This window comes from Prosopis cineraria, unplaced genomic scaffold (assembly GCF_029017545.1).
Source record: "Prosopis cineraria cultivar Desert tree isolate PC_DT_omini unplaced genomic scaffold, ASM2901754v1 PC8, whole genome shotgun sequence".
Taxonomy (NCBI): domain Eukaryota; kingdom Viridiplantae; phylum Streptophyta; class Magnoliopsida; order Fabales; family Fabaceae; genus Prosopis; species Prosopis cineraria.
In genome coordinates, this window is record NW_026555339.1 from 8,963,260 (window position 1) to 8,973,782 (window position 10,523).

The 10,523-nt window shown below is 28.2% G+C and overlaps 1 protein-coding gene across 1 annotated transcript; it reads right to left on the bottom strand.

The window, feature by feature from the left end:
• Window positions 1–7,540: 7,540 nt before the first annotated feature.
• Window positions 7,541–10,129, bottom strand: LOC129318432 (WRKY transcription factor 71-like). The gene is made up of 3 exons (XM_054963183.1): window positions 9,591–10,129; window positions 8,885–9,031; window positions 7,541–8,446 (listed from the first exon to the last, which is right to left on the bottom strand). The coding sequence occupies exons 1-3, from the start codon at window positions 10,028–10,030 to the stop codon at window positions 8,005–8,007; spliced, it is 1,029 nt and encodes a 342-aa protein (XP_054819158.1). The 5' UTR covers window positions 10,031–10,129; the 3' UTR covers window positions 7,541–8,004.
• Window positions 10,130–10,523: the final 394 nt, after the last annotated feature.

The window sequence follows — 10,523 nt, forward strand, 5'->3', positions numbered from 1 at the left end:
TTTCCCCTTGAATTTTGAAAGTAATCATAATTTTTTTTAAAAAAATCAATTTTGTAGTTCATTCACCTCTAAATATAATCAAATTTTAACTATTTCGCACTGTGTAGAAAAGTTAATTTATCCTAATAATTATACCTCAAATTGAATATTTTGGACTAAAATACTTTGTTATTAATGCTTAACTTTGTTCCTAACTTAATAATACTTATTTAATAAAAAAATTTGAATATTAGTGGCTAACCTGTTAATTCAACTATTCATGGGCACGCTTTTCTGATCCTCCTAGGCGTAAATAAATACTTTTGATTTAAAAAAATATATATACAATTTTATTTTTATTATGTATGGTACCCTAAACTTTACAATCATTTTAAGTTGGCACGCAGTCAAAGAAATGATTCATTGGTCAAAGTTTCTAATAATTCATTCAAAATTGTGAGTCATTGCTCCTTTATTCACGGGCTTGCTTTTCGGCTTTCTGCTCCTTCTCTAAGCTAAATATAAATATAATTCACACAACTCACAATTTTTTTTTCCTGAACAATTCAGCTCCTATTATTTGAAACTGAGTTGAAATATAAATAAGAATTATTGATTATTATTTTTTTATCTTCCACGTATTTTTATAAATTGAAATTAAATTATGACAAATATATAACTTTTTTCAATGGTAACATACATAATCTAATCGAAAAATTATGTACTGTATGTAATGCTTAATGTTACGTTTAAAAATATAAAGTATTTTTAACTAAATCTCATCTTAATAAAGTAGTTACATACTATCAAATTAATAGTTTTTTTTATACTTAACCTTATTAAATATCCTATAATAAATATAAAGTCATTCATCAATAGAGATATTATTAAAAAAAAGTAATGATTACACCTCAAAAAATTAAAAATGTCTTATATTTTTGAATATTCAACTCTTCAAAAAATGCCTTATATTTTTTAATAGAGGGAGTATTATTTAAAAATTATATTTTTCTACAAGAGGCACTTGTTTTAATTGGTTGAGGGAATTGAATAACTTATCATGAAATTTCGATTTTAAATTCTAAAATATGAAGTCATGTTAAATAAATATCTTAAACCCTTTGAATATACAAATAAAAATTAAGTATCATGAGATGTGATTATTTTTTGTCTTTGAAGACTTGCCTAATAATTTTATTTTGTATATATGATATTTATCCTTGTTTTAAAATTTATAATTAAAGTTCAACAACTTAAAATTCATTACTAATTTTTTTTTGAATGACTAGAATGGACTAGCAAATTCAAGTTGCTAATGGGTGTAATTTTTTTTTATTAGTAAAGACCAACTAAAAATTAGTTACTACTTTTTTTTTTGAAGAAATGACTTGTTTTCCTGAAAAAATAAATAAAATGAAATAGAAAATTATTAATTTAATGGCCATCTTTCTTTTATTATCTATAAGAGTGAAAAAGTCTTTTTACAATAAAGCTAATTGACAGACAAGTTCTTTAAAACTAGAAAATAATTATTACATTTTGCAGTACCTAAATATCATTTGTATATTTTAGAGATATTTTTCTATCATTCTCCTTTAAATTACTTTTTGGTTTTGTAAAGTTGTGCTAATAAAATTAGATAATTGTTACAAAAAAAATAACATTAGATAATTTTTTTCAAGTCAATATTACCATCAGCCAGTATCAGTATATCAATATAACAAATTAAAATGTTTATAAACTGTTAATAATATAATATTACCTCTGTTGAAAAATGTAAGGTATTTTTTGAGAATTTGAATGTTAAAAAATGTAAGATATTTTTAGTTTTTTGAGGTATAATTATTATCTTTTTTTAATAACGTCCCTATTGATGAATAACTTTATATTTATTATAGAGTGTTTAAGAGAAGTAAATATCAAAAGATAGGATTAATTTAAAAGTAGGTAACTATTTTATTGAGGAATGAGATTTAATTAAAAAAGTTTTATATTTTTTAACGGAGTGAGTACCTGCCCCCCAAACAAAATTTGTAATGTAGGGAATGATGATGTGTTTAATTAAAAAAAAAAAACTGCAATTATGGGATTGCATTTTGGCCATGCCATTATTGGGTTGCACTAACAAATAATTTAGAGATTGAAAAAGAAACATAATTTTTATAGGATGAAAATCTTGAATTATAAACTAAAAGCACACGTGTACGTTATTATTAACGGATCTATGTGTTGAAACATGCCTAAATGTGAAACTAGCCATTGTTGCTTGTTACATAGACTTGGTCGGTTGAAGAGGAGAAGAAAGCCACGTTCCACAAGTAACAAAGACAGGTCGAATTAAATTATTGAAATTTTTTATTATGAAAAAGGAATGTCATAAATATTTTTGTATCTGCAACCACCTAATTTCACCTAAGTCGTTCTCTGGTTCCAGAAGACTAGGGGAAAAATCAAATAAGAAATTAAATCAATATATTTTATAAAACTCATTGGAAGTTATATTATTTACAAGTCATGGATGGGATGATTCATTCCTTGAATTTCATATTGCATGGGAAAACATGTGCGTGATTTTATCTTATATTTAATATTTTTGAATATGATTTGAACAGGATATCGAAAATTGGTCATTGAATTGATTATACATATGTTTAAGAGCTAATAGTCAAAATTGTAATTAATTATGATTAGATTGACTAGTTATGAATAAAGTTTTTTGTTAAATTAGTCAAGACATTGATTCAACCAACAACTAATTGGATTGACCCAAATTCTAATATTATGAATTCGAGTGTTGTCAAACTTAATTAAGGACACTACATTTTTTATTCACATTATGCAAATTATCAACCTCATTCAAAAAAAATCGAGTGTTTTTCATTCAACCTAACACTATTAGTCATGGAAAAGAATATATAACTATATAAGTAAAAACATTTTAAATTATAGAATTATCCTTCTCTCAAATGAACATGCACACTTTAAAAATTTTCATTTTCATTCTATTCATTAATGTGAACATATAATAAAAATAAAACAATTTTATTTATTTATTTATTTATTTTGTAATGTCGTCACTCCTCAGTCCTCAGTTCTCATGCCATCACTCCATATAGAGTCCATACGACATGTGGTTCGTAATTGAAGGCAGGCAAGAAGTCAAACACATTTTTGAAGCTCACTGAATTCAAAATTCTGCTCACAGGCAAAGACGATGATGATGGTGACACATACAACAATGTTGACTTTAGAGGTCGGTAATTAACGTAATTAATTGTCTGCTTTTAGTTTCAAATTGGAAATGATTATGACAATACAATAAAATTAAAATTAAAGGAGCCCACGAGACAAGCAAACTGTTTTAGACTTCAGTTTTTCCTGGTCAACAAATGGTAAAGTTAATCCTTTGAAAAGTATAGCCACAATAGAATCACGACTATACAATACTGCATTTCTGCATAATATATGGTGACATGGAATGTTATGAGCTTTACATCGGAAACCTCATAAGCAAGATGAAATTTATAATTAGTTCAAGGAGGTTTATCATCTAGTAGATTAATTTTTTGGGATAAATTCTTCGGTCCTTTAAACTTGTGCTGAAGGCAGGGTGAAATGCTATGAAGTGAATAAGTTGCTGAGACATGGCTTATAACATAGAAATAAGTAAACATTTTATTAAGTGTTTGTTTAATTGGTTTTACTATGCTTGATTTTTCTCTCCTCAAAAAACTCTTCTTTAATTTCCTAGTACAAGTAGAATGTTGTATTTTGTTAACCTGGGTTTTTTAAATATTGAGTTTTCCTATAATCACTTTTTTTTTATAAGTGATATCCAATCATGTACTAAGTGGACTGTTTATTGTAGTAGTGGATTATCCAATTAAATTTGATGGTTTAGATTTGATAATTTTTAAAAGTAAATGTTAATGTTAATATGTATAATTATAATTTAATTTAATTTGATTAGTTTATAATTACAATAAACCTTCGTAAAATATGAAAAAAAAACCATATAGTTTTGTCGGGGGAGGTTTTATTTATCTTTTATGTAATTCAACTAATAATGATTATCGCTTTCTTAGTTCCGCTGATTATGGTGATACTAGATAACTTAGTCCTGTAATGATATGCACCTAATCATGTTCTTAATAGGGAAATATTATTGCGATTTGCCCAAAAAAAAAAAAAAGGAATTTGAATAAGGATAGAAGACACACACACACTTATATAGAACAACCCTTTGACATGTCCTAAAATAAATGACAAACAAGATTTAAAATGATATATTTAAAACGTGAGATTGCCTCTTATAATAATAATAATAATAATAATAATAATAATAATAATAATTCCAGTATTTTGAAATGTTCTTTTTATTGTTTAATAGGCGCAGGGTATGCCTTAATAAGGCCGGACTTCGGTATGTACAAATTTCTTCAAGTTTTTCCCCAAAAAAAATTACATTTTTTTTTAAAAAATAAGAATATTATACTTGATTTGAATTTTAAAAATATTTATGCCGACATCTCAATAAATGTTAATTTTTTCCTGGAACTATTGAGAGTTCAACATTCTAATTTACACAAATATTGATGTATATCGAGATTAACTTATACATTAAATAATGACAAAGTTGTAATATAAATTAATCACACTAATTTTTTAATCATTTGCATATGTAGATGCACTCAAGTAACTTATGTGTGGCTTAATTCTCTATACATAACGTTAAAACTTTGAAAAGTCACGCATTTCGAAAACATTTTCTGATTTATTTTTCGCGAAATAATATATACATGCTTAATATAGCATCCTTATTTCTAACTTAAAAATCTTAGAATATAATATCAGATCAAAATATGAATAAGGTCTTGATTATTGCAAAAAAGCCAAACTCCAATATGCTATATTATCCTTGTGGCCACTTAGTTTTATGAGAAATCAATCAATCAAAATATCAATATAATATATAAAATAAAATTATTCATTTCTGTATATTTATTTACTACTCACAGACACCATCATTCATAATTTTATACAGACAAATATTACTTTTTTTTGAAATACAGGATGCTATTTTCTAGAATTAGGGTCATTTTTTTGTTTAATTTGAATACTTTTGTGCAAAAATACACAGAAGTTCTTTCTGTTGATGTCCAAATCTCAAACACAACATTAATTTATGATCCATTGAACTTAGATTAACTACGCACAGATATTCAAATATTTAAATTATTACTTTAAGCCAGCTTGCACGCCCAAAAATGAGAATTGCATCAAATTTCAAATCAATCAAATATGCTTAGCTATTTGATTTTGACACCTATATATAAAAATTAAAAGTTATATCAATACACTATTTTCATCGCAAATTATGGTCCAATTTGAGCAACATTTTTTAAATTCAAATGGCTGGGACTTGGAAGTACTTTTATAGTGTTGGATTTTCGTGATTCATACTTCATGAACCAAATAGTTATACAATAATATATAAGATTATTTAAAAAAATTGGAATAATTAATGGGAGAAGTATATAAATTATAAATTATTATTACCTTCAGAACCATTCCAAATTTTCTTAAGATATTATTGGAATATTTATTTGAAGCATGCTATATTCCTAAGAATTTTATAAAAATCGAATCCATCGAAATTGATTAGTTAATAAGATGAAATCTGATTTAGATGAATTAGATCATTTCAGTTATAATTATTAGATGGTGAAATTAGGCATCTAACATTAACGAAATCGATTGAATTTAATCATGTATATGCTATGCATATATACTTTAGGTTTTTAGTAAGTATAAAAACCTAGTACATATCTATTTGTGAATTATTCGAGGCATCAAATTTTTACATAATAAAGTTTATTTTTAGTAAATATTTTATTTTTTTCATTTCGTCCAAAATATCTTGATTCATTAGTACTTTTTGATTTTTATTTTTTGGCCAGCCATTTGTAATTTTTTTGGGTATAAATATCAAAGGTATATGTGTATACGGTGCGTACACTGTACACTTTTTTCTTTTTAATAGAGCACTGGTGTAACAACTGAGGTTTTATTACATTTTTGTTGAACCTTAATACTCTTATTTTATTGATTCAGACTATAATGATTGTATAAAATGCCTTTCCATTCCATCGACATTATTCATTGATCAAATCATTATAAATCAGGAATATTCTTTTGTGTATTACATGTTTAACTCAATTTCATGTTTTAATAAGTTATTTAATTTAAAATTACATATTTTTTTCATATTTATCTTTATTTAAGAGGACATTTCAATTAAAAAATCTTATTAGTTGCACCAACTAATTAATAGTATTTTTTTTAAAAAAATACCTTATTAATTGCATCTTGAAGGACCCTAAATATCTTAGTATATATTTTTTAACATCATGCTTTAGAAAATCTCTTCTGATATTAAACAAAGAAAGTAAATACTTCTTTTGGCCTGAAATATCATAAATATAGTTATATACTTCCTTTGTTAAAAAATATAAAATATTTTTAACTGAATATTATATCTTAATAAATTAATTAATTATATTTTAATTAATATTATCTTTATATATTTACTCATATTTAATAGAATATTTTACTTAAAAATAAATATAAAGTGATTTATTTATTAAGAATATTTTTTAAATAAAATACATTAATTATATTTTAAAATATTAAAAATATTTTATATTTTTTAACATTTAATTTTTTAAAATATTTTTTAAAGAAGGGAGTATATATATGACTTGTGAATAGACTAAATCTAAACCGTTATAAATTTTCTATATTGATGGGTATGGGAAAAACTAATAATAATAATAGTAATAGTAATAATAATAATAATAATAAAAGAAGGAAATATATATGATCAATAATGGAAGTGAAGTTAGGTATGCATCCACAAATCCAACTAAAACTTTAGCTGCTATAAAAGAAGATCAAAACCAACACGCAAGCCCTCAAACTCATACACATGCATTGAATTTCGATTTCATCTCTCTCACCTGTACGGAACTTCATTCCGCCATTAATTCAAAACCATTTCCATTTTTGTACGCAAAAGGTCCAACACAGTGACACACACACACACAAATATTAATTAATTAACAAGACAACCTATTGTACACGTTAATATCACAACCCTACTTTCCCCCACCACCCAGCTGCGTCCCTATGAGGGTTAAAAAAAAAAAAACACACACACACACACACACAAACACACACACGCACGCGCTCTCTCTCTCTCTCTTGTATATATATCATCATATGTGTTACAGTAATGTATAGTAATTATATAACGTCTTGTCAAAGTTCAACATTATTTATGAATTATATATACCGGCTGTGAAATTAATGCATTTCGTACTTAATTTATTGAGAACCAACTGCTTCCCTTATCTATATGTTCATAGTCCAAGTAGTACACATGGCTCTGAAATTGAGAGTCTGGGGTTGGTATATCCATAGGCAAAAGATATACCACGTAATAATAGTATTTTGACTATTTGCTATACATACGCAATGCATGAGGAATGATACTATGATGTAAATCCAAAACCAGACTAAATATGTATAGAAAATAAATAGAATATCCAATATTCAGTGAGTAGAAGTAATACATGTAAATGTATGTTTCGGAATCGGATCGATTAACATTTTTCAGTAGTAAGCACGCTCGCTTCTCTCATCAAGGGGTTTGATTTTCACTACATCATACGTGAATTTTGAAATTCTGATAACCTTATATATACTAGCTGAAAAATAATCAGAATGATGATGAAAACTGGTTTCAGAATTTCAGAACGCAAATAGTGAAAAACAATCAATCTCTCCTAAGAAGCACGTACTAGAACTCTTCATAGAGAGAGTCAATAACGAGCTAGTGATCACAAGTCTCTGTCTAGAGCCATGAAAGCAATCGGTTTAGCTTATCTTTCTCATCAGTACAACGAGTTCATCTATCAGTGCTCAAATTTATCTCGATGATACTGAAATAGCTAGGGTTTTTGTTCATGGCTCTTGTTGTCTACCAGGGACGGATGATGAAGAAGGAGGTAACAGGTCCTGCAACAAGCCATAGTCATGTGGAACTTGGTGTTGCTGTTGCTGGTGATGATGATGATGAGTATTATTAGGGTTTTGGTGGAACATGGGATGGCTTTGGTGATGGTGATGATCATTATTATCACCTTGGCTATAGCTTGGAAGAAACTGAGCAAGGAGTTCCTGGGGAAACATGGTTGTCCTCCCCACCAGCGAAGAACCGAAAAGGGAAGGTGTTGCCACCGCCGATGATAACATCATGGCGGCGTTGGCGCTGCCACGAAGTGTCGCCGGACAGTGGTGGTTGTGCTGCCCTTCGTATGTTGTGACCACAATTGATGGATCCTGGAATGACCTCTCCACCCTCTTCTTCACATTGCACTTTTGACTTGTGCATCTGTAATAACTCCTGCAAAAATATAATATAAGAGCAATGCAATGTATTGGCATTAATTAATTAATTAATTACATGGATTTGATTTCCTTGAAAGTAATTCACGAGAAAGGAATTTAGTAGTTCTCAAGCAATTAAAATCCAAGAATCTTTACAGCAATTTGAAAGAAACACTGTATGCATCAGGTGCATTGAATATAATGAATGACATGCATAATCGTTGAGTGGAATCTACATGAACTATTTTGATAAGATCATAAGCAAAACAGTTTGATCACAAAGTAGTACTTGGAAATAATTAAAGTGTTAGCTAGTTATACTAGGACTGAATTATTGCATCAAATTTGAAACCCAGATAAATGAATCGTTTTGGGTTTGAAATTAGCTAGAAAGTGAATATATAAAGAATATGGGGGGAAATTGAAAATAATAATGATAATAATAATAATTAACCTTGGGTAAGGACTGTTCTTGACGGCTTTCTGTCCATATTTTCTCCACCTGTATCCATCTTCTAAGTGATCAACCTCACTTTTAGTCAAGAAGGCAAAGCGCGGCTCTCTTGGCTTTTTCTCTTTCTTATTCCCTTTTGCCTTGTTCCTGAGAATTCACACCAAATTCACAACAAAAATCTACACAAAGTTTCATACATGTCTATCACATACATGTGTGTGTATGTGTGTGTGTGTAATCAGTTCAAACTGATAAAGAAGAAGTTGTTAGGGTTCAATGCCTTTATCTCCTTGTTCTAACACTTTGAATCTACAGTTTCAAACCAGTATAGAGAAATCTAGCTTCATAAAAGTACTAAGATATACCGCCCCCAAGAAAAAAAAACTGAAAGAAACCCATTTCATAGAGGCACTGAAAATCATAAATCTGTAGTTGGAAAAAGCTAAAACTGATACAGGAATGAGTTGATCAATATACATATGTTGTTCATCGATCTGCAATGTTAATTATTGTAATTTCAACAGTTATTCAAAGAAAACCAGAATAATTCCCCCACAGCACACATAAGATGTACATTTAATGAACATTCCAGAGATCCTACGTACTCATCAATTAAAGACGAAGAAACCAAGAAAGATCGATCAGAAAAGTAGTTCAGGCACAAACATTTGACCAAATAGAAGATTAACGAAGAAGAAGAACCTACTCTTTCTTAGACATTTGGTCGCCATCTTGGCCTTTGTCTTGCTTAAAGCTTTTGGCTGAGTCTTCTTCTGTGACCACTGCTTCTTCTGCCTCTTCATTATTGGAAGATGAATTGGACACAGAGGAATTATTGGGACCCACTTGAGAGTCTCCCGCATCAGTGGCCATAGGACTAGTGGCTGCAGATGATGGCTTCTTTGGATTGAGCTGATCATCGTTAATGGAGGACGAGATCACTTCAGATGCAGATGAGCAAGACAAGTCGAAGGCTCTAGAGAGGGCATTATAGTCCATGAACCCACCATTCAAGCAATCAGTGAAGCTCGTGCCGTGTGAAGATGGATGATGATGATCAAACCCTTGAACAAGGTTCTGATGGTGGTTGTAGTACAGATTATTAAGATCATACTGATCATAATAATTATCCTTCTCACTCGCCATCGAAGATGAAGAGGAAGAAGGAGCAGAAAAATATAAGGAGTTTTTGAGAGAGAAATTTCAGCGAAGACTTTGTTTGCTTCTTATGGGAAAGGAAGCTTTTGGTGTGTATAGACTGTATACTTTGTTTGCCTTTTCTTTCCACTTTCACACTCTCTTTGAGGTTTTTTAAGGTAAAATTAATAGAGTTTTAAGAAAAAATTAATTATTTAATTTTGTAATTTTGATTTGACCGTAATTTAATCTCTAAATTTTAACTATACACAATTCAATTACTGTAGTTTGATTAAGTGACTCAATTGTAATTCAATATCAAAATTTTAATTTCATACAACTCAATTTTTATAATTTTAATTATTTAAATGATTAGTTCATAAATTTCAAAAAGTAATTTTAATTCTTATAATTTTATTTCCTAAACCATCATTTTAGATGATAGTATAGCACAGTTCTTATAATTTTAATTTAGTTTTTAAATTTTAAAAATAATTTTAAT

Coding starts and splice junctions, on each gene's coding strand:
- LOC129318432 (XM_054963183.1), bottom strand. CDS start 10,030: ATGGCGAGTGAGAAGGATAATTATTATGATCAGTATGATCTTAATAAT. Junction 9,032..9,590: donor GACCAAATGTCTAAGAAAGA/GTAGGTTCTTCT, acceptor GTGAATTCTCAG/GAACAAGGCAAAAGGGAATA. Junction 8,447..8,884: donor AAGAACAGTCCTTACCCAAG/GTTAATTATTAT, acceptor ATATTTTTGCAG/GAGTTATTACAGATGCACAA.